This window comes from Zophobas morio, unplaced genomic scaffold (genome assembly GCF_036711695.1).
Source record: "Zophobas morio isolate AGI-343-1 ecotype UQ-CSIRO unplaced genomic scaffold, CSIRO_AGI_Zmor_V1 ptg000407l, whole genome shotgun sequence".
NCBI classification, from domain to species: Eukaryota; Metazoa; Arthropoda; class Insecta; order Coleoptera; family Tenebrionidae; genus Zophobas; species Zophobas morio.
This window is the reverse complement of record NW_026972511.1, coordinates 23,067-50,978: the sequence shown is the minus strand read 5'-3', so window position 1 is coordinate 50,978 and position 27,912 is coordinate 23,067. Positions and strand designations below refer to the sequence as shown.

The following is a 27,912-nucleotide window of genomic DNA, read 5'->3' as shown; positions in this document are numbered from 1 at the left end:
TGTTGGCGCAATAACACAGGCGAATTTAATGAGTAAAACATTGCATCATCAGCGTATGAGGTAATCCGGGTGTGAATGTCGTCAGGCTGGAACAAATCGCATTCATAAAGTGGAGAGAGTAGGGGTGATAGAAAAGATCCTTTTGACAATAGAGCTCTTAGTGGTCTTGATAGTGAGGTCGCATCGCTCACACGTGCATCGAAAACGTGGTCTTTTAGTTCAGATTTGATCAAGTTAAAAAGAATAGTAGGGAAAGTTATGGCACACAATTTGTGAAGCAAGTCTTTGTGTTAAAGTTGGTTCAAAAGCTTAATCGACACTAAGAAAAACAGCGCTTGTTGCCTTGCTTGATTTAAAGACTCGAGTCATCTACGCTGTCAGGTGAAACCGCTGATGCGTGTCCATATCGATATTCAAAATAAAACTCTGGCAAGGCGTGGCTTGCGTCAACGCTTTCAAGCGGCGCAGTATGGTTGCTTCAGCTACTTTGCTTACGGCTGACACAAGGTTCATGGGCCTGTATTTGCTTGACGTGGGTGCTGGTCTTGGTGTTCCTGGAGCAACACACCAATTGCAATCTTCCAGCGCAATGAGAAGATGCCGAGGGCCACCATAAAGTTAATGAGGCAGCATAGACGTCCTACCGCCACCATGAGTAATTGCTTTAAATCACATTGGTGATATCACCAGGATCAGGCGCCTTCTGTCTCGGTATAGCTTTAGAAATCTCATAATTTACATTTTATTGTTGAAATTTACACTATATATACATAATGATTATTATTCCAAGTCTTCGTCATTGACGCCATTTAACTTATATTTTCATGGTTTATGTGAAACCTTATAACTGATTAATTGCACTCAACTAAGGACGTCCTCTTTTGGAGCAGCGGTTAATTTCGATAGTTCATCGATACAGTAATATAGGTAGGTTGATTTAAGTAGGTTTGATAAGACGCTATGATAATGATTTGTTGAATCTGTATCAGCAATTTTCCATGGTTAGCAAAGTTCTCGAAAAGTGTAAGAAGCAAAAATAATTGGTAATCTATAAAACAATTAGATACTTAAACGAAATGCACAACAAAAATTTAACACTGAAACACAAATACAAAATAAAAAACATAAATCTTAACACAAAAACAAAATTTTTCTAATTATTAAATTAATCTCCAAATTTTGACCAATCATAACTAAGAATTTCAACTAATCTGAAACAGCTAAGTTAACTGAAATATTAGAGAAAACTAAATAAAAGAATTATTTTATACTAACCTTAAATGAATACATATTTTATGGCACCGGAAATAATTTTTTGTAATTTCGTAAGTATAGGCGCTTTCGCGTATGTAATAGTGGTATTTACTCTTTTGTAAAGAGTATAAAATATAGATTGTGACACCGATCGAAAAATTGTCTCATTGTGGGGCCGCAGTTACTGACTTTACTATAGCGTCTATAAAGTGTAAATTATATGGGGAGCTTCACTCCTATATTTCAAGCAAATACCAAGTGTCCTATAAGCACTACCTATAAAACATATAGCATATGTATAACCTCCCTTGCAGCAGGTTTGATGGGTTCGAGGATATATATGAACTTGTAAAGTTTCAAGTATATTAGTAGCCTTGTGCTTCGTCTTTTTAAAACATTTTTGATCTCTTACACTCACCCAGTTGGCTTTGTTCACAAATAGAACCAATAGATAGGCTTTGGATTATATTAAGGTTACCAACCTATTTATTTTCGCCATAGTAAGAACGACTTTCTCAGAAATATGACCTGGTTTACGATGCCACATATCCAAGCTTTCCTCAAACAATGCAGTACCAGCAGAAGTTGTTAATTTCCAAACATTTGTATCAATAGAGAAAGGGTTATTCATGTAATTCCTACTAATTAGACCAGTTTTATCGCTGTTAAATTGGACAGTCTACCCATTTCCTGTAAGCTTACTAAATGACAAAGGATGAGCGTTAACGTCTTTGTGCAAAGATGGGCTTGTAACCTTAGTCCGAGAGTATTAACAACACCTTTATAGGTCACATATATGACGTTTCCATTGGCCGTTACAGTGGAGTTAAAGTCGAGCTACTTTTTAACTTAACAGTTTGAGGTAATTAAAAAGTTATCTATGTTAAACCATAATTTATTTCTTCTTCTATTTATTAATTTTTTGAGTTATATTTCTTAGTTAACAGTTTAATTTTGTATGAATTTAGTTTATTATCAAGCAAATAAAAATTAAGTAACATTAGCTTAGTTATTGTTTTACGATCGTTCACTCTAGAAAACCAGGGGTGTTTAGCTTTGGTCGTTTTGTTTTTGTACTTAATCCTTTGACTTCATTACGGTATAAATTTCTGATATATCTGTAAAGTTATTCTTATTTGATATATTTATATTAATTCCTTTTTGGTTTTTTTTTTACAGTTCAATAGAATTATTTATTTCTCCCTGGGCCTTAGTTAACGCTGTTTCCCTTTAAGAATTATAAATTCTCTCTTATTTGACTGTTTCACAGCTTAATATGTTTCTGTTACTTTCAATTTTTACTTGACTCTAATTTTTATAAACCCTTTTTATTTTATTGTTTTTTCAATATTTTTTTTATTTTTAGATCATTCTTTGGCCCGATTTTAACTATTGTGTCTTACTATTATTAGTCTGAGAATGAGGCCGTACAGAACCACGCCTGCTTCTTTTGTTTAAAATCCCTGTCATAGTTAAACGCTAATTTGGACTTAAGAAACTTTATTAGCAAGGTAGTTCGTCACTTTTTAATACCCTTTTAGTATTATAAATTGTCATATAATCTCATGTTATACCTGCTCTTAGTTCTGACTTGTAGTGAAAAGATATACTTCTTATCTTAAATAATTGGTTCTGCTCTTTATCCCAACAAATGACTGTTTTTTTTTAAGGAGCTAATTAGGCGCCATTTTATTATTTAGAAAAGCATGTGTACACCTATTTAGCTCTGTGCGGTAAATAATTTATTTTTTGCATGCATTTCCTGTCTACTATTTATATTATGTGTTATTTTGCTTCACATACTCTCAAAAAAAAAAAAGCAAAGTACTTATAGAATAGTGATTTTTTCGGTAGAGCTTGTTGCTTTTAAGGAGATACCTATAGTATTACTTTGAAATTTAAAATTCAAAGTTGTAGTTAAAGTTATTTCTTATTACTATTTTATTATTATAATTAACTTCCTTGAGATTATTATTTACCTTTTATCGTGAGGAACCCCTTATTCTTGTTTCAGTTTTTCAAATCTTTTGGAAGTTAACTAATTTTTCTTAAGGTTGAACAATTATCGGCTTGGAAAGTTCTGAGTGTAAAAAGGCTGCTGTAATGCCAGCAGTCCTAAATAGTATAGTAGCATTAGGAATCGTAAGTAGTTCGTAAAGAAGAAAGGTAAAATTGTTCCGTGATAATTTATGAGAAGTTTACTAACTACCGGTCAACCTTGCTCTTTTTAGCTTATTCTTTTTTATGTAAAGTAACCAAGTTGAAGTGTCGATTTTTTCGTGTTTAAGTATCTTTGAAATTTTTTTTGCGATTTCGTCTTAATTGTAAATAAACAAGGTAAGGGATTACTGTATCTGTTTGTTTTTTTTAATTTCTGTTTTGTGTGTATTTACGTTTGAGGCTTGTGCTCTGTATAAGCCTGTATCAGGTTTATCACAATGTTATCGTTCTCACTATAGTAGCTTGGTTACCACATTTTATATCAGTTTCTTCTGTTGTATTCTGTTTATTTGTTTTGACAATGCTTGCTCATGTGGTATTTTGGGGTATATCCCTTGTTATGTTTGTAAAATTTTGTATAAGGTGTAATTTTTTGTCTATGACATAGATTGTAAGTATTGGCATCTGTTCTTATTATCAGCCCCTGTCTTCTTATTGGATATCCGACGGTAACTTTGATGGTTATAGGGTTACAGTATTTAGATTTCATATAGTCAGCACAAACTGATTTTCCGTGTTTACTGATAGTTTTGTCATATATAATTATATATATATTTTATGTTAATGATGTGCTGTTTTTTTTTTCAGTTTATTCGTAGTGTTTTTTCAAGTATTTTGCTTTAGATCCTTCTGCTTTATTGTTTTTTTGGGTGTTGGTTTATTATGATTTGGATTGGGGGAGAAACAGGCGGTTTTCTCTTTTTGTTTCTTTAAAATATATTTTCCATTTTCACCCCTCTTCTTTGATTGTAAGTTTGTCTTGCGGTGTATCTTTGTAACTTTCTTTTTTGATAATTTGTGTTTACTGTTATTAATATTTAGGTATATACAAGTCGTTGTTAATATATTTTCTTCCAGGTTTTTATAAGTATTTCGTTTTTTATTGTAAATATGTCTGTAATTTTTTTGTGATGTATGAAAAATGTCTTTTAAAGAAATTTTATCTTTTATATTTTAATTTTTTTTTGGTTTTTAGATTTAGTATTGCGTATCCACCTTTTGTAGAGCCTATAGTGGTTTGTTAATATTTTTCCTTCAGTTGCCTGATCTTCTCCTTTTTTTTGGTTGTTCAGAGTTGTTTGTTAACGCGCTGCAACCCAGTTGTTTTGGAGTTTGTGTTTCGTTAATTTTAATAAGATGCTCTAGTATTTTTTTGGAGAGTAAATCAATTGGGAAATGCCTTGGGTCATTTTGCATAACATTTGGTTGATTAGTTCGCTAAGCTTGTTGAGGTGTATTTTTGGTACTGTGCCTAAAGTTTTTTTCTTTTTTGTAAGATTTTTTATAATAGTCTATCACTATGTCTTATCTCCTTAAATAGCGCAGTTATTGTGTTGTTAAGTTTTAGGTTTATTATGTGCTTGTTGTAGTTTTTGATGTTATTGATAAACCTTTTTTTTTTCTGTCTTCTTTCTTTTTAAATAATATGTAGTTATATCTTTAAATTTACGTCCGTGTATATAAAACTTCGGTAGGAAGAAGTATAATACACAGGTTTTTTACAGCCTACGTGAGTTTTGCTGAGTTTTTTTGTTGGTTTTTTTGTATGCATTTTTTATTATACATATTTCCCATTGTTTAATCGCGAAGGGTTGTGTATTAATGTTTTGTGAACCGTTTGCTAGTTTTGTTAAGTGCTTTATGAGTCTGTTATATGGTGGTGTGCAGATTTTCTTTAAAATTTGTGTGGCAGTAACCTAACTCCGTCCAATATAATCAAACAACCGTAATGATAAGCTTAGATTTTTACGCCACAGTACTTCAAGATCAGTTTAATGTTTTCGTTTTCAAAGTAGTTTTCCGCAGAGAGTGTTGCGTGTTGTAGTTAACGTTTATTAAATCTTTTTGTTTGCATAGGGAAACTTTTTGAAAGCGTTCAGTTATACCGCCATATGTAATTTGTTTGTTTAAGTCAATAACTCTGTCATTTAAGGTACGAGCATCAGCACACTATGCAATGGAATTTTTTGTCTTAAATGAGTGTTGTTTTGTTATATTAGGCCGTTACTGGTTTTAAGTATACTTTGTTTGATGTATTTTTGTAGAGGGGAAGTTGTGAAGTGGTGCTCCTTCACTGAGGTCTGTGTAGGTGCTGGCTAATGTTTTGAGTAGAGTCACTATTTTTTGTTCGTGTAATGTCGTCATCATTAACAATTTGTATGACTGAGTCGGCGAGGTAGTAATGGTATGTTCTTATACTCTTTACGGAATGTCAGGTAAATTTATTCTAGGGGCAATACGGTGTCATCTCTCGAGTAATTTGTACGTAGCTCGCTCAGGATATCTTATATCATAATTAGCAATTTTATTTGTATATTGGTGTATTGGGGCTCCCTGCATTTTACTTACTGGAGGGATTAATTATGTAATTTTTTTATCTATTATGGCGAATCAGATTTGTTTTTTATCCTCGAAGTGTTTCCCTTCAAGCAAGTTGGTAGTCAGGGCTCATCATGCTTATGTGCTAAGGGAATAACTAGCTTTCAAGGAAAAAAAACTTTCTGATTTGTTAAACCTTGTTGGAACCCATATAAAAGGCAGGAAAATTTTTAATATTTTCTTAAACGTTTTATACCTGTTGAACTTCAATAACGAGAATTTTATAATTTTGATTGGCGTAGAAGCCGAGTTATGTGGGGTTATTTTTTTCAGTTCACATGTATTTCTGTTATTTTTTGATTTCTTTTTTAACTTACATTTATTAGAGTCCAATTTGTTTCTTTTTTATATATGAATTTTGCGTTAGGTGTGTTTACGCTTTTGTATTTTTTAATGTAGTGTTTTTTCGTTGATAGCAAGCTTATAATCCTTCAATTAAATACTTGCAGTAATATAAAGATATAACGCTTATATGCCGATTTCGGTATTTTAATTCTTAGTACTACCCTCTTATTAGGTGTAAGATTGAGAAATTCAAAGATTTTTTTATTTTTTTTTAATCAGTAGTGTCATCGACTTTACTCGGTCTTTGCTGAACTTACAGCTCTTTCATATTAGGATTTAACAACTTAGCATCTTTTTTTCAAGTTTCTACGGTTTTTAAAGACCCATTCACTTTAAAATCATTTTTAATTGAGGGAATGGTTCTTGAAACCTAAGGTGTGTAAAATATGTTACTTAATCCTTTACACAACTACTGGGACGTAAAATTTAATAAAATAAGTCTGGGAAGGTACACATCTCAAAGTTAAAAATTATGTGGGTAAGGCTTTGTATAAGATCTAAATAGAACGTCAGTAGGCATTAAGGATTGTAGGTTAAACTATTTAGCTGGGCTACTAAACATTAAGATTAAAACCTTATTTTGTACACAAGCCACCCTTGCAGTATTAAATGGGCGAGTGTAGTTTCATCTGTAAACTCAAGTTAACTTTAAAAAAAAAAATTTGTAAGAAACGTTATTGTTACAAGCGAAGTAAGCGGGAGGTGTAATTTTATTTTGAATTAAAGGCGGGTAGTTTTTTAGTTATTTAGGAGTTTGGTATGTAACCTTAAATCATTAGTAATAAGAAAAAAGTTTACTACCTTTTTTGGTGGAATTCAGCTTTCTACACACGAAGTAGCGGAGGTTACAGTACGTAACCACAGAGGGATGTGGGTTAAAGCGTTCGTTATTATAGTAAGACTCCAGCTTCCATATGTTATAGGGAAGAATTGGTAGGAAAACTGTAATTACATAGTTGTTCTAATTACGGACTGTATATCGTGCCCTGCAATTTATATTATGGGAAGTAAAAAAAGTTTAAGACATGGAGGGGTGAAAAAATCTGATCGTACTAATTATAAAGAACATTAGTTGAGTCTTGTAATATCTGACGTTATTTAAAAACTAACAAGTTTTTTATGATCTGGATTTACAGTTGAGTAATATAAAATCTAAAGAAGTGACAATGTGGATGACCGGAGGTTAGCTGAACGTGTTTTTTAACCAAATTGAAAGTCGAAGAAGTTAGTCAATAGAATTTAGGAATGAGAGTGTGTTTCCATCTTGTATGGCATATTATGTTCAAAAGATCAGCTAAAGTTAAAGGTGATCCAACTGGTTGTAAATAAAGCATAAAAGTAGTGCGTTAGGTTTCCCACCTTGCTTTAAAGTGGGCATCCACCTTGAGGGCAAAGAAATTCATTTATTAAGCTAACAAGGTTATCAGACAATTTATTAAATAATTTTTAAATTAACTTATCTTTCATTATGTTCAGTTAATTATCCATAACTTAAAAATTGTAATAATTATTTTTGGAGGTGGCGACTCGAACTGGCGCATTGGGGCTCTTAAACTGTATATTTTTAACGCCAAAACGTATACGACTACTTTTAGAGGGCAACAAGTCATTTGGTACGGTACCGGGTTTTAACATTAGTAGTAGCCAATTCAAAAGCAAAAGACGAGCCCGAGGTAAGAGTAAAAACAAGTATATCGTTAACTAAAGACCTTTGGGGTTCAATGTGTTATTAAACGTTACGCAATTTTTAATTAAAAAACTGATTAGTATAAAGTTGCATAACAAATTTTTTTTAACTATTTTAAATAATTCAAAAAGGGTATTTTATCAGCAATAGCAGGTAATGAAAGTAAGAACATTTTACTATTTATAAATGAGCGCAAAAAGCAAAGTTTTCTTATGTAAACCTTATTTTTTATATAATAGGAGGGAAAAGTTTATATTAATTTTTCAAGGTGCAGTGATACAAACGTAAGCTAAAAATTGCTGTGTAACCATTGTCCTTAGAATTATTTTCTAAGTGGAATTAAAAACCGTAATAAATTTTTAGAGGGGTCAAGGCAGCAGGAGTACTTGGAAATGCTGTGTTCGATAGCTGTGTTATAAGTAATAAGTTTACCAACAGATCCGATGTGTATAAGGAAATAATAATTTATACTAATAAATTAAATATATAACTAGTAAAATTATATAAAACAAGTAAATGTGTATGTATAAAATATAAAACAAATATTTTAATTTTCACTGGTTCTATTAAGAGTATAGCTTGGTTTAATTGTTTGTATTATACTTTTGTTTACGTTAGATTTTCAAAGATTGGAATTTCCGTCTGCGAGGGTTATGTGCCCCTTTGTTGTACAATAATCGTAGTTGTCCGCCAATGATGCATTTTTGTAGCAATTGGTGATCGTCAGGGATTGTTTCTTGTTTTTAAAAATTTTAAATCTAAGTCTTTTGTTTCGTTATTAGCTAACAGTTTTTATGTCCTCGTGTGTTTGGTTGTTGCTATGCTTCAATCTCCAAGAAAATGTAGCGTAGACAATATCTGGTCTTGTGCTTTCAGCTATGCTAATGATTCTATAAGTTTGTGATATTCTGGGATTAATTCATTTCTATTACTCGAAGGTTGTAGCTTAACAGGTTTTTCAAGGAATTTTGCCTCGTTATTTAGTATTTATGTGATGGGTTCCATACCTGTGCGATTTTACTTTTTATTATCATTAATATCTTTGTTTTTAATTTATATTAATCACAAGGATAGTTTCTGCGCCACAGTGTACTTTCAAATTTTCCATTATGTTGTGTGATTACCTAGTGTGATTCAATCATTTTATAGTTTTTAGACTAAAATATGCATTCATTGATTCTGCTTTGTACGTAACCTATTTTTATAGTCTATGAGCGAAATTTTGTAAAAAGCTAGAGCGGAATTCTAAGGAACGTATAAAACAATGTTGATTTGGAATATACAATTTTTGCATTTTTGGTAGTGCTCCGATAATAGATATTTCTGTTGGGAATCTTCTCGATCTTTCATCAGGGATAGTCCTTGAGATATGTGTTATTGTTTTCTTAATGATAACACTGTATAGCAAGTGACTTATATAAATATAATAAATATTACTTAACACTTAGAAAAAATATATGAGCCTTAAACAACTAATTGTTGGGACAAACCCATTGATATTTCGTGTGTTGTTATACACTAGGAGTAGTAAGGTTTTTAACCATAGTTCAACAAGAATATGAAAGTTTTCTTACTGATCTATGCAATATATTGTTAAAAAGTCTGTTATTTTATTTAAATTAATCATAAAACGCTTGAAAGATCGTTGATAACTATATCTTGGGACATTTTCGATAGTGTGCAGGTTAGGTGTTACATCCCTTTTCGCCTTAACAACAGCTGCTATTCTGGCAGGCATGGTTGCTGCTAAAGATTTACAAAATTCGTGTCTAAACTTAGTCCAACTGTTCGCAAAGGTGAGAAAGTTTATTTCTACTCTATATTCCTTTTTTGTTGATATTCCCTTGCTGCGTAGGTTATTCCCTTTTTACGGTAAACTCCATTATTTGTTAAAATGGTTTCTTTTTGTGACATGTTTTTAATAGGTATAATGGTGAAACTCTTATGTTTTGTTATGGCTAATCATTCGTTTCTGGTTGCTCGCATACTTAAATTCTTTTCGTTACGGTTAATTCTTCGTTAAAGGTGCGGGTGATGATGACTGGTTGGTGTTCTATGGTTTTAAAATTTTTAATTTCTATAGTATGGGTTGAAATTTGTAGGGTTACTTCTTTTATATCCTTTCAAGGTGTTGTACTGGTCCTCCTATATCGCAGTGTGCTACAGCACCAAAAGGGTTAGCCCTATCTTATATCCTTACGTCCGAGTTGTTTGTGAGTTGTTTGTTTTTAGTGTTTCATTATCATTTTATGGTCTTGTATAAGTTCTCTAGTGTTAGTTCGATATCTCCTATCGTGTATCTCTTAGGTAACCTATAGGATTGCATAAGAGTAACAGTAATAGAAAAGGAACTGGTTTATCAGCAGGTCTCGCACTCTTTCCTTAAGAATAAGACTGTCCTAGGGGCGTACATCACAGACTTATACCTACTGGCCTTAGCTGAACTTCTTAAATCTGTCACTCCTGTATATAGTAACTTTGATGACCCCTGATAAACGTTCATGCTTCAATTTTTTGTAGTTTACCCCCTGCTACTTATTGGTGGTAATAATCACAAGAGGTTTGGTTTTTAAAATATAAAGTTAAACTTTAACTTTTCTCTCTATTGGCGGATATAATTTTCCATCCTCTAACATTGGATCTAGTACACGCTTCGTTAACAGTAGGGAATGCCCTCTTAATTTCTTTTTGTACCTGTTCAAGTTTATAGGAGTTATCAATTTATTTCGTATATTGTATGCCGGAGTTGCCTTTTAATATTGAAATCTGTTCCTCTTTAGGAGTTGTGTTAATATAATTTTTTTAACTCCTGTAGGAATTTTATGTTTTTACTAAATTTACGGGCTCTGCGAGGTATAAACGCTGTAGTGCAAAATTGTTTCAATGTTTTGCGTTTTTTCATTTATTAGAATAACTTTTCATCGGAAATGGATTACGTTGAACTTCATGCACAGTAAACATCTATGTCCTAACTACTTTTTTTTACTTGATCTTAAATTGGTTTAATATTCGAAAAGGTATGACCTTGTAAAGTTGAAAGTTATAGAAACAATTTTGCGCGTAGAAAAAAATTTAACTCAATAAACAAGGTTTTAATAATAAGTGTCGCCCCCTTTCGCCAAAATCACAGCTTGTATCGTCTTTGGCTTGTTGGCAATCAGATTGTAGCACTAATCCGGTGTTATATTTTCCATTCTGATTGTACACGTGCCCAAAGCTCGACAAAGTTGGCAGGAACTGCTTCGTATGAGCCCAGTTTTCTCTTTAGGAGCCCCCATGCTCGCTTAGTTGGATTGAGATCAGGAGATTGCGGGAACCAGTCTAGAACTTGCAACGACTGTAATTGGAGCCATGATCGTACCTTAGTGCAGTGTGACGAGGGGCATTATTCTACTGAAAACCATTTCACCAAGACCAAAACCATATCAATCGCATGTTCTGGGTAGGCCATCCTTAAAATCTAAGTACGTGCTTGAGGAGATGCTCCCTGTCACTTTTTCCAATTATTCGACCCTCCCTTAGATGTTATACAGGATCAAATCATAATCGATCCTCCCCCATGTTTATACATTTGCACCACCTGGTGCTTAAGTACTCGATTATCGCTGGATCGCTTCCAGCACTACCTATTACCATCCCAACCACATCGGCTGATCTTGGTCTCGTCCGAAAAAATTTTTTCCCATTCAGAAATTGACCAATTTTCGTACTTCTTCCAAAACTCCAATCCTAGTCGCTTTAACGGTCTGTCAAAGTGGGTTTAATTAATCTATATTTCGAATGAAGACCAGCAGAATGGATTGCTTTTGATTCGGTCGATCTTGAGACTGGTCTATCTAATGTTGTTTCTATAATTTTTAAAGCTTTTTTCTGTACAGACTCAATTGCACCCAATGTCACCTTGTCGTACAACTCGAGCTACACCCCGGTTTTTCGAGATCTTTGGATGCCCAGTTTCACTGCACGACGATTTGGACCACATTGAGCTTTAATCCGGGATATTGTGGCCTTACTGACACACATTCACGAGCGATCTCAGTATAAGACTTGCCTTAATCCAAGAGACATTTTACATCATTTCTTTATCGATTGAAAGTTTTTTTACGCATTATTAAATTAAGCTCTCTAAATAAGCTATCCTTTATAGTCACTTACACGATTTAACCCCTCCCCCATGGTGGAGTGACCATGAAAAGTTCTTAACGTTCTTACAATTTGAAACAAATTTGCACGTGATCCCTCTCCGTGCAAAATTGCTTCAATCGATACTTAAACTTTAATAAGCGATAAAGACTTGAGTAAGAAAGCAATCCCCTAATATAAACTACATGAAATAGATCTCAATCTAAACTTATATATATATAAGGGACCAATATAGCCAATTAATTAAAGCGTTATAGAATTTTTACGAAGAAATTTAAACATAAACAATTTTGACGATGGTGTACCTGAATCACTTCTTTTTGCTATAGTATTTAATGAAAGTTTTTAAGACTTCTTATGCCGTTCGGATTTTACTGACATTATGCATCCCTTTTATTAATTAACATTCTTACCCGTATCGCGAAAGTTTTTACAATATGAAAGATTTGCTTGAACATTTGGGAATAATAAAAGCTTCTTTGTTATGAAGGCTTCCTGCTCCGGGTGGCTATCACAATTTTGGTTAGATTTTTTACTAACTCCTTGACCGTTTACAATCCTGCCCATACTTCGAACTTCGAAAAATTTGGGCAAATGGCCCCTGAATTTAATATAACATCATTCGTTCGCAGATTCTTAGACTTTTTATTAAAACTTTCCTAGTAAGGGGCGAAGAGACAGAATTCCACAGTTGAAGCCTGCTTGACTTTCACTTGTGGCACACTTGTAGGTGCGAGGGGCATTTAGTCTAGTGTGGCACTGTATTTCGAAGTGCCCAAGTTTTTCGAGCTAAAGACACTCCACGCCTTTAAAATAATATTTATCTTCCATGTTGCTAGGGTTCAGTATTTAAGCGCAAGGTAACAGTCTTTTAGCATACTAATTTAATTTTTTTAGCTTGTTCAGGAGCCTCTGTAGTAGGTTGCTTGTTTCTTCTACTATCCAGTTAGCTAAACCTTGGAGCTTATAACGTAGTAAAAATGAAAAACTTGCCCAAGTAGAATATTTTGTAAGGAACGAGAGTGCTCTCCATATATAATATAAACTTTACGTTTTTTATTATAACATTTTGTCTGAAATATTTTATTTCCTGCCCCAATAATTATGTTCACACTTTGGTGCATATCAGAATCCGGAATTCTTCTGTCGTCGGCTTATTGGCGCTAATAACCCCCTTATTGGTCGGTTGGGAGGACTAGGGGCTTGCCAACCCGTTGAAGGTCAGCAGTAAAGAAAGGGAAGTTTAACAGGTTTAACACGTAGGCCATTATACTGGGATTTAGAGTTGACGTAGCTCAGCGGATAAGAGCCTTGAAGCACGCTAACTCAAGGTCGTGGGTTCGTTTCCTACTGACGCAACTCTCTTTTTTTGTCTTTAGTGGTGGCGTATATAACATCGCCCTAATAAAATTCTAATAATGTGCGCCTCTTAGTAAAAAATAGAGCTTCGCTTCGCTCACGCCTGCGTTTATAGTTGTTGCGCATTAGGGGCATCAGTTGGCGACTAGATCGCTCTGCCAACGCTGATTTAGTACAGCGGTCGTTTTGACGGTAAATAACTTGTCTTGTCGTCTGCGTTGAAGGCTACCCGTGCAAGGATCGCCTGGCTAAAGCACGTCGCTTATCAAGAACTCGTAAAGCAGGGGTGAGAGGAGAGATCTTAAAGGTCCTCTGAAACTTGTTTTTAAAAACAACTGTGCCTCTTACATCCGTGTGCTAAAGTAACAAAAAAGTATTAGCTCGCAAGTGTATTTAGTCGATTGGGTAACTGAAATTTTGATTTACTTTTTACGGGATAAATGGTTTTTAAGGTTTCTTCCAATTATTGTGTCAATTATAAAATTTTTGTATATGTAATATAGTTTGCAATGAAAATAGGACACAACATATATGTGGTTGATGCTAATTGTGGGGTACGTAGAAGTTTACGATGTACGGAAATTTGAAGATTAAGTTGCCAAGAAAACGACATAAATTATATGTATAAAAACCTGGTATTAATTTTTAACCATGATAGGATGCGTTACAAGCCAAGAAGGCTCTTTTATTATTCAAAAGTTAAAGCACTACTGAGTAGCTTCTGTTATTATAACGCCACCTTTAAAAAAAGAGCACTAACGTTCTAAAGTTTCAATAACTCATTTCACTGATATTAATCTTTAACATTTTTTAGATACAGACTTTGAAGAAGTATAAGCGCTCATCACACTTAAAATTCATTACTTTCTTTCAGTTCTGTATAGCATAACTAATGCGTTTCATACTCGAGCTTAAAAAAAAATTATGATAGAACCTACCGGACTAACTACTTGTGCAATTATCAAAGTAGGGTTATAAAGGAAATTTTTTTTTAAATTTTCATGATAGAAGAAACTCCCTGAAGAACTCATAAAATGAATTTGACCGCTGCCATGTTGCTTTTGAGAAGGTGTACCTTTTCGTATTTTGGTTATACAAAATATCAACTGTATAAAGCTCTTACGTAATATAATTGTTGTCATAAAAAAATTCAAGTTTAAAAGACGAGATGGAATTAAGTTAACAGGCTTAAAACGTTTATTGCTTCACCGGAGAAGTTATTACCGTAGTTCAGTAGCCGGATATATGACGTGTAAGAAAGTTGAAACTCTCCAGACGTAAGTTTTTTTTGTCTTCGTTGCTCGCTTCGAAAATATTTAATACCTCATACTCTGAAAGAAAAGGAAGTATTTATAAGGTTATAGTTAAAGCAACTTATCAAAATAACGTATTAGTGTTTTTGCTCAAACTTTAAATAAAGATTAAATAACCTTTGACACCCGAAGCTGATGCACAACAATCCATCGCAACTCAAGTTTATACTAAAGATTATGATAAAACTGTAACGTTAACCCCCTAGTCATTATGCAAAAATGGTTAGGCGGTCATTAAAACTGCCATAATATAATACAAGAATTATTCTACACTAAACCGTTACGATAAGATTTGGAGAGAGACGTGTTAAAGTCATAATGCATATTATCCTAGGTTTAATTAATATCACTTTAACTGAACTAACTTTTAGTTAATTTTCATTATAGCTCCGTACTCCAACTTCTGAAAAAAATTTTCCAATACCATATACCAAAATATTTAGTAGGCCGTTTTATTATTTATTCATTGTTCCCTGTCATCAGCTAGTACTAATTTTTGCAATGTAGTTTATTCAATTCGTATAGTAAAAGGAACGGTTATCCTTGTTAAAGTGTATAAAAAAGACTGAAATGCGAATTGGCTTGTATATTAATTTTTTAATACACAAAAAATTATTTTATAAGGCTTAAACTTATTATGAAGTATAAATTTATGATGAACGGCATGAATAGTTTGGAATTACAATTATCGGTATGACTCTAAGTAATATTGCAATGAAAGTTTCTCTGGGTTAAAAAATATTATCAGCTAATATTTTATATATAATAACTTACTTTATTGTAATGATTGTGAACTTAATGCTCGTTGCTTACTCGACATTTTAAACCTTACCTGCTTAATTTATGAGTCTATTAAAAAAAATTGGAATATTATGTTAGCTCTGAGAAACTTGTATTTAAACACATTTATCATAACACCTATTCATAGTATTTAGTTAATCGTTTATTAAACAATTAAAATTTTAAGGCAGCTTATACATCTTTGCCATCAAACAAAATTTTTTTTAACTTCATATATTTTTTTTCCTTCTTTGAGTTATTAAAAATCTCTTCAGCCGCATAAAATTAAAGTATTACGTTTAAGTTGTTGTTCGGGGGGTTAATTATTTCGTTTAATAAAAGCATACTTTTTCGATTGGCATAAGTTAACTTAATTAACATTAATCTTATATATTAATTATAATTAACAATTAAATATTTTTTACAACACAAATTAGTACAGAATTACAACTTACTGAGAATTTCTAATAAAGAAACCTTGATTTACTTTTTCATAAATGATTGGGTGTTAATTTCGATATTTTTAATTCGATTAGCTATTTTATTAAAAATATAATATTATTTACTAAATAAAGTAAAGTCTATTCTTAATTTTCTACTCCATCCAGTGAAGAAATCACATGACTGCTAATGCAAGTTTTTGCGATCATACACGGAGCGGGCGCGGGTGCCCTAGTTTATCTCTCTTTCGATATATATAACTACTAGTTAGAGTTTATTGTTACCTTTATATTCTTACTTGGTTTTTTTTACCTTTTTTACCATTATTTATAAGACTAATATATTTTTAAAAAATGACGGCCACCCAAACTTTGACCCATTTAAATAGTGATATCATAAAGACTTTGTCTTTAGATTTGATTTCAACTTCTAAAACTACAAAAAGCCAATCTTTCCAAGTTAACAATATAAATTTATCTAAAAATATAAATATTGTTGATGAAAAAGTACGAGCTGCTCTAAAATATCAAGTGGAATTTTACTTTTCACCTGGAAATTTATCGCGAGACGTGTATTTAAAAAGTCATATGGATTCTGAATTTTATGTCAGTGTAGATATAATTTCACAGTTTAAAAAGGTTATTAATATATATATATTACATTCTCTATCCTACTTAGTAATTTTTTTTTTTTCAGGTGCAAGAATTAACTCAAGATCCAGATTTTATTCTTGAAGCGCTCAAAGATTCTTTAGTTATTCAAGTCGATTTAGTTAATAGAAAGATTAGAGCATCAGGCTCAAGGACAACGTTGATCCTTCGGGATATCTCTCCTGATATTACGGTTTTACTTTTAACACTTTAAAAGTTGCTTTAGTATTCGTAAATGTACTCTCTAATTTTTATTATAATTTTATTATAATTTTAGTAGTACTTTTGTATTTATTATTTTATGCTATTTTATTATTCTCGATATTTATATACCTATTTTTTGTTGGGCTTTAGTTGTATGTAAGAAAGTAAGTTATTAAGCGTTTCTCCTCTTTTTTGAACTAATTTAGTTTAGCGGAAGGTTGAGTTTTCTCCAAGTTTATAAGGAAATTTTTGATGTAATTAAATGTTTAGTTAAAAAATTTAATAAATTTTTAAATATGTCAAGGAAGAAGAAATTACACAACTCTTTGATGCTGAATTGAAGCCGTTGTCTTTAAGAAGAGACGTCAATAATGTATGGTTCGCCCATTTCGAAGATGAGAATCGTACGAAGCAGGCATATTTACTTATTAGAGAAAAAAAGCTAAAAGTATTATTAATTATGCTATCTTGATATTGATGTATACTTTAATTTTATAACTAGCGTTATTATTTCTAATAAATATGAGTAAATCTTTAAGTAATTTTTTTAATTATTATTTTTATATTATAAAATATTATTATTAATATTAGGGCCAGTCAGTCAAAGTTAGAATAAAATCAGGACAAACCACAAAAGCGTTTGTTTCTCTTTTATATGAAATTCAAATATCCTTTTTTGCGTTGCACTTCATGATTTTTATTTTTATTCTTACTTAATATTAGTTTTAGTGAAGCACATGCTATTAGCCAGCCCAGACCGCCTACTCGCTACGAGCAAGTGGCAGCGCCTTACTTTCCATATTATTGTTACGACTATTATTCGTCGCAATATGTAGAATCAAAGCAAACTGTTTTAGTAAATTGTTATAACGATAGAAATGGTTATTTTTATTCGTTGTATTATTATTGTTTTTATTACTATTATTGTTATTATTATTAAAAGAGTTTCTGAAGAAGAAAAATAATTTTTCCCCAGACACTAAAAAAAAGGGGGTTAAACAAAGGAAGTCCGCTGGGCAAACCCGCCGACGTCGTTTTTTTTCTAACGGATCTTCGCGTGAAAAGAAGCCAAAGCAATACATGAAGCCTCCAAGTTTATATTATTTTTTTATTTATTTATAATTAATATTATAATTCTTTGTTATTATTATATCTTATTATTGCCATTATTATAGTATTAGTATTATTTTTTATTTATATAGCCGATGATTCTACAAACTTTCCTCCTCTGTTAAACCTAACTTCTCCCAATTTGACTTGGGATGGTTGCTATTACCTCTTTGCTACTTCCCTCATCTTATTAATTTTAATTGGCTAATTTATATTATCTGTTTTTTCACCCTTTTTATCGGTTAACTAATTTTTATTATTTAGTTGAACTTTGCACTGATAATAATGAGGCCTTTTCGAAAGAGCCTTCTGATAATGAAACAAATACGTAATAGTTAATAATAATAAATTATTTATATTAATTTAAAAATTTTATTATAATACATAGAAACTTATTTGCTTATTACTTTTATTAAAAACCTTTATGATTTTTTTTTGTTACATATTAGAATATCCTTGGAAGTGAAGTCTAATGTAAACCAATTAGAACAAGCGCTTTTTAACGGCCACATGGCCAAGCCTGGGGCCATGAGTTTTGCTCAAATAGTTGCTACACCCAGGCCGGTTTGCATCTGCTATATATATTTCATGTACTTTTTGTTATTTAAATTTTTTAAGAGTTCCAACCAAGATAGTTCGGTTGACAAATTAGAGAATAATGAGAAAACTGTAGCTAATGCTATGGATAATGAAAATGTTGATAATAATAATGAAAATAATAATAGTTATAATAATGGTAATGGTAATAATAGTAATTATAAACACAGAAAAAGTAAAAAAGGTAATAGAAAAAATAACAATCATAATAGCAACATAAGAAATAGTTTTGAGAGATCTAAAAATAATAACCCAGGTGATTACGATAATATTAATAATAAATATTGTAATAATTATAGAAAGAAATAATTATTGTGGGAAATTTCACGTGGTTTTTTTTACATTTAATTAATTCGGAAATCTTTGTATATTATTAGAATAGCTTTGAATAAAAATGTTGCTTTGATTCCTTTTTTACTATGTATTGTTCATATGGCAGATATTTAAGTTTTATAAGAATACACCTTTTTTTGCTAATCGTTACTCTTTTGGGCTTCTGCTTGAGTTATAAAAAGTATACCAAAAGTAAATTTACTAATCATCGTAGAAATTTTAAACTTAAAAAAACCTGAAGTATGCTTTTTTATAATGTTCCTAAACCTAATATTAAAGTTATAACTAAATTAGAAATTTGCTTCCTTATAAACTTTTGATAATGGACAATAAATACTTGAGCGGTACGTCGAAACCTACTGGTAATTATTTAAACCGAAAGGGATAATTCCAAAAATTTTGTTAAAAAAAATCAGGAAGTTATTAGAATTTGTAAAGCAGTAGGAACGATAACTAAATCCCATCGAGACCTATGAAGGGGAATTTTGTTTTTACTAGTACTCTAAAAACTAATGTGTGTAAAGCCCAACACATCTTATATATTAAAGTTATAAAATTGCCCAATATAGTTCACCTCTTCAACATTAAAAAGCAACAGTTTTTTGCAAACAGAATCTCGTTTAGCGACGAAAATAGGGGAACCCAGTTGTTATAATAAGATTAATATATTCTTATTATAGTGATAAAAATCATTCGATGTTATCTGCTTAAAGCTTACTTTCATGGTGAAAATTAAAGTCTACTTTCTTTTTTAATTTAATTTGGAGCGCTGTTGCTCAGTATACTTTTTAATAATTTTAAATTATTATACACAACGTAAGAATTTATCCTAAAAGCTGTTTTTCTAAAGTCTTACCTTAACTATCCAAACAAAAAAAACATTTGTTATTATATTTGAATGCGCCCGAACCAAAATAACTAAAACTTCTGGAGACCGCAACGTTCCAAAGTCGGTGGCTGTAGTAAACTTGTTTTTTTTCCTATTTATTCAACGAAGTGTTTATATAGCCTTTTTATTTAGTGCTATTAACAAGAAAATAATAAAAAGGATCCACTGTGTAAAAACATGCGAAGATATAAGAAAACTTCTAGTGTTTTCTTGTTATACTTAAGAGTTATTTCAACTTTTACTTTTTAAGGACTCTGTGTACGTTAAAGTAGAACTTTTAAACAAATTTAAATATTTGTTATAGCTCGTATGAATACTGTGGGGAGGGGCTCACCCCGGCTCCCCGCATATAAGATTCGTTTAACTAAATTAACACGGTTGTTCCGCCACTTCATAAACTGCCGCGTTTTTCTACTTAACTAATTATACGATTATAAAAAAAAAAGGAATAAACATAAATTTAACTTTTCTTAAAGATCTTAAATGCGAGTTTTTAGTTATAAACAATCTCAGCAATAGCTATTCGGGCGCTAACATTTACTAAAAGGAAGCGGTATCTATATTTGGTTTAATAGAGAATTTCAAATTTTGATTATGCAAAAACTAAAATATTAAAAGATTGCCTTAATATTAGTTCTTTATAAATCGTATAAATTGGTATTATCAAGAAAAGTTATCCTTTACATAAAATATTTATAAACTACTTATAATAATTATAATCAATATGTAAATTAGTAAAAGTAAGTTATTTTAACACTTTGAAGTTTTTACAAATTAAAGTATGCTTGTGAAAGATAGTAGAAACTTTATTCTAAGTTTATTTTTAAATCTTCCAGAATGTAACCGCTGACATTAAAATATCAAATATTTAAAACCGAAAGCATAACAAAAGTTTCTAAAGTATGCTTGTGAAAGATAGTAGAAACTTTATTCTAAGTTTATTTTTAAATCTTCCAGGATGTAACCGCTGACATTAAAATATCAAATATTTAAAACCGAAAGCATAACAAAAGTTTCGTTGAAAAGACTAATATTATGCGAATTATTATAACAAATATAAAATAATTTATTTATAAAAGTTAATATATTGTCACTTAACTTCTGAATAATTTATTCTGTAGTCCATCTTAACAGTAAATAGATATCTCTTTTAAAATCCGAAATTTGATAAATATATATCTTTCTATATATTATAAAAAAGTCGCTAAGTTTGTCTTCGCAGTATAATAAGAAAAAAAGAAAGAAATTATTATATTCAATAGAAATCTTTTTATTAAATTCGAGGACCCAAAAAACTTTTAGAGTAGTAACGATATTTATAATAAAAAACTTTTTAAAAAATTACATATCATCATAATTGTAATAATTAAATTAAAATTCCGTCTTTTTAATTTCAACGGTTAATTATTAGAAGTATGATTCAATCTGCTTAGCTAATAAAAATTTAAAGTTAATAAGTAAATTGTAGTACGCATATACATATAAATTTTTATATTTATTATTTGTTATTATTATTTTTAAGTATAATTATTATTTAAATTTTTCAGTTCATCTTTTTATCATTACTATTTTTTATAAGTAATTTATTATTTTTTATTCGAAATTATATTTTTAAGTATATACCTTATCATAAACTTCGGGAAAAGCATTAAGTGGATCATATTTAAGTTTCATGTTTCTATAATGAGTATGATCAAACATATTTTCAAACTCAGATTTCGTCATGTAACAATAAGCGTAAAGCATTTGAAAACCTGAATTATAATAATAATAGTAATAATAGTAATAATAATGATAATAATAATAATAACCGTTTATTTTTCTAACAAAGTTTTCCACGTTTCTTCCATTAACTTTTGCATCGAAAGTCTTGTTATTTTTTACTTTTCCAGGAATTCCTAATAAAAAAGTACAAAATTTAAAAATAAAAGTTCGCCAATAATTAGTATATATAAATTTATTTTATTTATTATTATTTGTGTTATTTTATAAGTAATATAAATATTATTAACCTTAAATGAGAATACGATAATTATAAACATGTTAAAGAAGAGCATATATAAACATAATAATAATAATAATAATAATAATAATAATAATAATAATAATAATAATAATAATAATAATAATAATAATAATAATAATAATAATAATAATAATAATAATAATAACCATAAGCGCCCAAATCCACGTAAATTGCAAAACTTTTTCCCGAAACATTTTTGGCAGGTTTTTTAAGGAAAAACTGATGCTCTTTTTGAGGAGTGGAGTAGTCGTACAGGCGGAACGGACAGACCCAAATGGGATATATTTCGTAGTTTTCCTCAAGTTTATAATAAAAAAAGTAAATAAAAACTTAATATTTACATAAATATAATAATATTATAATAATATTTTACTACTGAAAATAAAATATTGAATATGCAAAAATAAATACAAATTAACTATTGCTGAAAAACTTTATAAAGTTTAATAAATTTTATTATTATTACTATAATTATACCTGGAAAACTTCAAGAGTGTCCAACACGTGGTCTAAAGGGACTAACATATCTTGGATCACGTGACAACTTTCGTAAAGTTGGCGAATGGCGAGCGTTTCCGTAAGTTTCAAAAGAGAAATTTTTGGAGGGAGGGCCCATCCCAACAAATATCGACTAATAAAAATAAAAATAATAACAATAACAATAATAATTATAATAAATATACAAAAGCGGATGATTTCCGACAGGAATTATCTGCTCGAGCTCCCAAAAAAGAGGCTTTGAGTGTCGGCGGTAGTAATCTTTAACGGGAATGTATCTGTAATATATAAAAAGTTGTTATAAGTATAGAACATTTTATATAATAATAGTTAATAATAATAATAATAATAATAATAATAATAATAATAATAACAATAGTAATAATAACATAAAAAATACTCTTCTACTGGTGCGTTCTGATTAATAAATCCTTCCACGTGTTTATAAAACCACGGTTTGTACCAACGACAAAGTTTATTAACAGGAATCTTTTATTATTATTATTAATTTTTTATGTAAAAATCTACAATAATAATAACAATAATTACTTCCTTACACATTTCTTCTGCCTCTACAAAATCTCCAATTATCAAAACCATTTTATTGCCTTCATAAATGATCCCCTCTAAGAACTGGGGGATCTGAATATAATAATAATATATAATACTACTAATAATATATGATATTAATTACAATAATAATAAAGTAGTAGTAGTAATAATAATAATATAAAATGATAATGATAATTATAATAAAAGTACGCTGCTAGAGTCTAACGATAAGAAGGCTCGAAGACGCTCGATACCGACAGAAAGGCAGTCATATGGAAAATATCTTTTTTTTATTATTATAATTAAAAATATTTTACTTGTTATTATCAGAGTTTTACTACATAATATTAAAATTCTTAATAAACCCATTATATAAAAAAGTGTATATAATTATAATTGTTTCGATATTTATATTAGCTTTTATTAATGTAATTATTATTTATTACTATTTTTTAAAAATTTTATTATTAGTTAGTTTGTTATTTTTTTATTATTATTTCAAACAACTTCTTAATTAATTTCTATATGTACAAAAAGAAATTTTTTTAATTATAATAATACTTTAAATAATTTTTAATATATTACTTATATATTTCTATATATTAACATTACACTATTATAAAAATTATATCGTATACTACTAGTTAAAAATTATTAATTATTCCTATTATAATCATTATTTTTTAGTATAAAATATATCAGTACACTTCTATAATTATTGCCTTTTAACTTTTAGTTATCAGTTATTTAAATAATATAAATAAAATATTTATTATTAATGATAAAATAATCGTAATATTCTTTAAAAGGTAGTAGACATAATAACGATATAGTAATTAATATTATTAAGTTGTTATTATATTAGTTATTTAAAAGTTTAAATAAAAATATTTATAGTAATTATCAATCATAATTTATTATTTAGTTTGTAAGTTTTAATAAAATATTATTTATAGTGATTCTCTTTATTAAGTTATTATAAATGTTTTAGTAAATATAATTCTCAATAATAAGTATTACTATTATATTATAATTTGTTATTATTTATAATAAATAATATTTTCTATAATAATTATTATTAAGTTTTTTTTGTTTATAGTTTTAATAAATTGCAATAAATTGTATTATTTAAAATAATAATTATTTTAATAGAAGTTGCAACAAATAATATAAAGATTTACTTTAGTTTTACGAATGGCTTGCAAGAAATAACTTGTATTTTTACTGAAACTAAAAGACCGAGCGTTCCTCAATAAAATAAATATAATATAATATAAAAAGTTATTCATTAAGTTTATAAGCAAAATTATAAAAAAAAATTAAATTTAATAAATTAAACTTAATATAATTTTTATTATATAAATATATTCACAAAAGAAATTTTTTTAGAACAATAATTACTTAAAAAATAAACTTTCATAACAACAGTTTTTCAAACTTAAACAATACAAATAAACAGAACAATTAAAGAAAAAATATAAACAATTACAAAATAATAAAAACTTTATAATATAATTTAGTACTTATAAATATATATATTTATAACAAAAAATTATATATTAAAAAATATAAAAAGTAGTTAATAAAAACTCTTATTTATCAGACGTAAACCTTATTATAACAATAATAATAGTAATAATAATTAGTGTAAATATATTAAAGCAATAATAATAATCATAATGATAATAATTAATCATAATAATAATCATATTGATAATAATAATAATAGTAATAATAATAATATTGACAATAATAATAATAGTAATAATAATAATATTGACAATAATAATAATAATAATAATAATAATAATAATAATAATAATAATAATAATAATAATAATAATAATAATAATAATAATAATAATAATAAAACCATGACTCCACGGAAGAGCCTCAAACAAGTCACTATTTTCCTTGCAAGAACATAACAGACGCTCCCCATTGGACAGGACCACAACAGCCTCAACAACCATCTCATGGAAAAGTCCAAACTTTGACAGCAGTAAAAAAAATTATTAGTAAAAAACTAATGAAATAATTATTATATAATTTATTAATATTTTTAAAAATTAAAGAAATTAAAAAAATATATAATTATATTATAATCATAATTCCTTATTTTTTTAATTATAAATTTTTCATGTTGAAAATAAATTTTTATTTATTATTATTATTACGATATGCGAAGAAGTTTCTATTCCTGTTCCCAAGTAAACGCCGCCTACCGTAAGATCGTCGAGTTCAGGAAGTACTGGAATTATAAATCCTTTTGGTATTAGAAATGAAGAAATTTCTTTCATAGTAACCTGAACAAGATTTGATTTTTTTATAAAAAAACTAATTAAATCGTTTTAATTAATAACATTACTTAAAGAATTACTGTAAAATAGAAAAACTTAATTCAAATTACAAACATTATGAAATTATTACTTTTAAATAAAAAATAAAATTATAGGATAATAAATATTTAAAAAAAAATAAACGATTTCACAAAAAATATATATATTTTTTATCAATATTTCTAAATTTAAAAGTTTTGACAAATTTATATTATTAACTAAGTAGTTTATTGCGAAATATTAAATGAAACAATAATTTATTATAATTATATAAAAGATGTATAATAAATTTAACTTTTTTAACCATTATTTTAACCATTATTATTTTTTCTACATACCAAAGGCTCGCACATTATAACTTTATTTTTTGCATCAAATTCAAGAATATTATTTAAATTAATGGAAATTCGAAAGGAAGTACTTTTATAAGATCGACTTCCTGTTATGATAAATAAAGGAAATTTAGATTGGGAATTTATAAAAAAACAAAAATAGTGATATAATTGAAAATAAAAGAAAAAGTTTATTTTTTATTACAAACGAAAAATAAGTTTGTTCGAAATGCAAAAGTTGATAACAATATAATAAACTGCTTACTTTTAGTATTATATATAAAAGTAAATGTAGTAACTATTTCTTATAAATTTTAAGAATTCATAAAGTGAGACTTTAAAGCGTACAAAAAATTAATTAAAATTTCAAAAAGATAACTTTTCATTAGTTTCACTGTTTATTTTTTACTTAAAGTATTTATGCTAATAAACTTCTTAAAAATAGTTACAAGATGTAAGGTAAACTAATAGATTTTTATTTTTAGTTAAAAAAGGTATAAAAAGTTATCAAGTATATAAAATTAAACTTATAGAAACACAATTCACTGATTTAATAACAAAAATATTTATCTATAAGTTTTATAATCTTTAAAAAATATAGCTGCTAAGCGCATAATTTAGTAATAAAAACCTGGACTCATGGATTCCCAACCACATCTGGCTGTACAAATTTTTTTCCGTTCAGAAGGTCTCTGGTTTTTCCATTCTAAAACCTCATTTAAAAAAGAAAAAGTTTAATTTCTACTATTAAGATTGTATACGCCCGTCAAAAAATTGGTTATGGTTAAACATTAAAAAGCGATAGGGATTTATATAAAAAAGATTAAGAAGAAGCTACCTGTTGTTGTATTTCAAAAACGCGCTTGTTATGAAACTCCAGAGGAGAAGTGAAAAGTTTGCGCAAATAGGAACGGAGTGTAGTAACAAGAGAATATATGATAGAGAGTGGAATCACAAACAATATCACGCAAAGACCTGGTAAACATATAAAAAATAATGGGGGGGGGGGAGGGGGGAAAGTAAATAGTTATATATAAAGTTTTTACTTCTGTGATGTGTTGCAAAACTTTCAAAGTGAGATAAGGTGCGATGCTTTGCTATGCTAAATATATATTAGTTCCAGTCGTGCTATCGTATAACTATTCTGATAATAAAACAAACTTTTTATTGACTTTAGAAACCTCAGGTTCACGGGAAACGGAGTATGGAGAAACGTTTTTCTACATACCACTATTTAACACAGTTGCTTAAAGCTAATAGTAAAAGGAGCATGCATACCATACTTTCTACAAAGCTACTAATTTTATTCCTGAGAGTAAAATGGATACCTTCAGGTGCACCGGTGCCATTATTATCAACTAAAATATATATAAATTTGTAGTTTTTTAATCAATAAATAATATAATATTAATTTTACATTTAGTAACATTCATTTATTGTTAAAAAATTGCAAAGAACTTAAACTGCATTCATAAATTGGAAATTTTTTATACCAAAATAGAAAAAGCCATTTTAACTTAAAGTGAGGCGGTTGCCTAATAAGTCAAACAGGGCCTCTAAGTAACGCGTTAAAATTATGACGTATCAAGTTAATTGGTAATTTAACAATAAAATAATTTTTTTTACACAAATGCTTACCAAGCTGTATAATATTAATGATCGTAAGTGAATATGAAAGGCATGTAAGAAACGTTTGTTATTAAAAAACCATTCTTTAACCTAAATTTTTATCTTTAAAACTAATACTATTAAAAAAAATGTAAAGCTTTAACTACTAATATTTTCTTGAGTAACTGGTTACTAATTTTATAAAAATATTAAATAAACATTTGTTTTAAAGCGCTTCCTTCTGTCACGTGATGCCAACTCACGCTGTTGCTAGACATATTTGTGGTCTGTTGAAGCGCAATGTTTCACTTTAGGAAGTTACCTAATAATATTGTTGTATTACCTAATAATATCGTCATAAGTGAGCTAGTAGCCTGCTAAAATTTAAATGATTTATTTTATGCTTAATAAATGTTATTGATGTTTTTCTTCGATCCATTTTCTGCTGGTAGTCCCAGTAGATGACAAAGTAATTGTGTTGGTAAAATTTAATACCGTTTTCTTCACTATCTAAAAATATAACTTTTTTAAGGGACTAACAAAAACAGCATTTCTAATCTAAATTAAAAACATTTTACTTTAACTTAAAGTAATAGACAATAACTGGAATAGCTAACTTTTTAATCCTTCATTAAAGAAAATATTTTTGCAAGCGTTACCATATTTGGAGGCAAAAGTTGGTGGAGAGACATACTTAAGCAAAATAGAATATTTTTCGTTATTTTTGTGCAAAATATACTTATAATTCAACATAGCAAACGTTGCTTGCATATTTTCGTTATGCATTGCCCCTTTCAGCAATTTTGGGGCCTACAAGTCTTAACTTCTGCTTAGGTCACATGTTACCAGATCA

General features: G+C 29.0%; 2 protein-coding genes across 2 annotated transcripts; one reads left to right on the top strand and one right to left on the bottom strand.

Moving 5' to 3' along the window:
* Positions 1-16,450: 16,450 nt before the first annotated feature.
* Positions 16,451-18,791, top strand: LOC135120672 (probable serine/threonine-protein kinase MARK-A). Its single transcript, XM_064045011.1, has 10 exons — positions 16,451-16,559; positions 16,618-16,764; positions 17,080-17,223; positions 17,367-17,413; positions 17,499-17,656; positions 17,719-17,868; positions 17,978-18,040; positions 18,150-18,213; positions 18,335-18,449; positions 18,504-18,791. The coding sequence occupies exons 1-10, from the start codon at positions 16,509-16,511 to the stop codon at positions 18,789-18,791; spliced, it is 1,227 nt and encodes a 408-aa protein (XP_063901081.1). The 5' UTR covers positions 16,451-16,508.
* A 2,524-nt stretch (positions 18,792-21,315) lies between these two features.
* Positions 21,316-25,511, bottom strand: LOC135120663 (delta(24)-sterol reductase-like). The gene is made up of 12 exons (XM_064044996.1): positions 25,458-25,511; positions 24,958-25,046; positions 24,654-24,771; positions 23,962-24,028; positions 22,991-23,063; positions 22,778-22,870; positions 22,629-22,717; positions 22,414-22,506; positions 22,208-22,361; positions 21,877-22,027; positions 21,516-21,602; positions 21,316-21,458 (listed from the first exon to the last, which is right to left on the bottom strand). The coding sequence occupies exons 3-12, from the start codon at positions 24,751-24,753 to the stop codon at positions 21,316-21,318; spliced, it is 1,050 nt and encodes a 349-aa protein (XP_063901066.1). The 5' UTR covers positions 24,754-24,771; positions 24,958-25,046; positions 25,458-25,511.
* Positions 25,512-27,912: the final 2,401 nt, after the last annotated feature.

Excerpts from the sequence above, each read along its gene's own strand:
- LOC135120663 (XM_064044996.1), bottom strand. The coding sequence starts at position 24,753 with ATGGTTGTTGAGGCTGTTGTGGTCCTGTCCAATGGGGAGCGTCTGTTA. Across the intron at positions 24,029-24,653 it reads GGCTCTTCCGTGGAGTCATG|GAACGCTCGGTCTTTTAGTT; the intron begins GTTTTATTATTA and ends TATTTTATTGAG. Across the intron at positions 22,871-22,990 it reads TATCGTTAGACTCTAGCAGC|ATCCCCCAGTTCTTAGAGGG; the intron begins GTACTTTTATTA and ends TATTATATTCAG.
- LOC135120672 (XM_064045011.1), top strand. The coding sequence starts at position 16,509 with ATGGATTCTGAATTTTATGTCAGTGTAGATATAATTTCACAGTTTAAA. Across the intron at positions 17,414-17,498 it reads TCAGGACAAACCACAAAAGC|TTTTAGTGAAGCACATGCTA; the intron begins GTTTGTTTCTCT and ends ACTTAATATTAG. Across the intron at positions 18,214-18,334 it reads TCTGATAATGAAACAAATAC|AATATCCTTGGAAGTGAAGT; the intron begins GTAATAGTTAAT and ends GTTACATATTAG.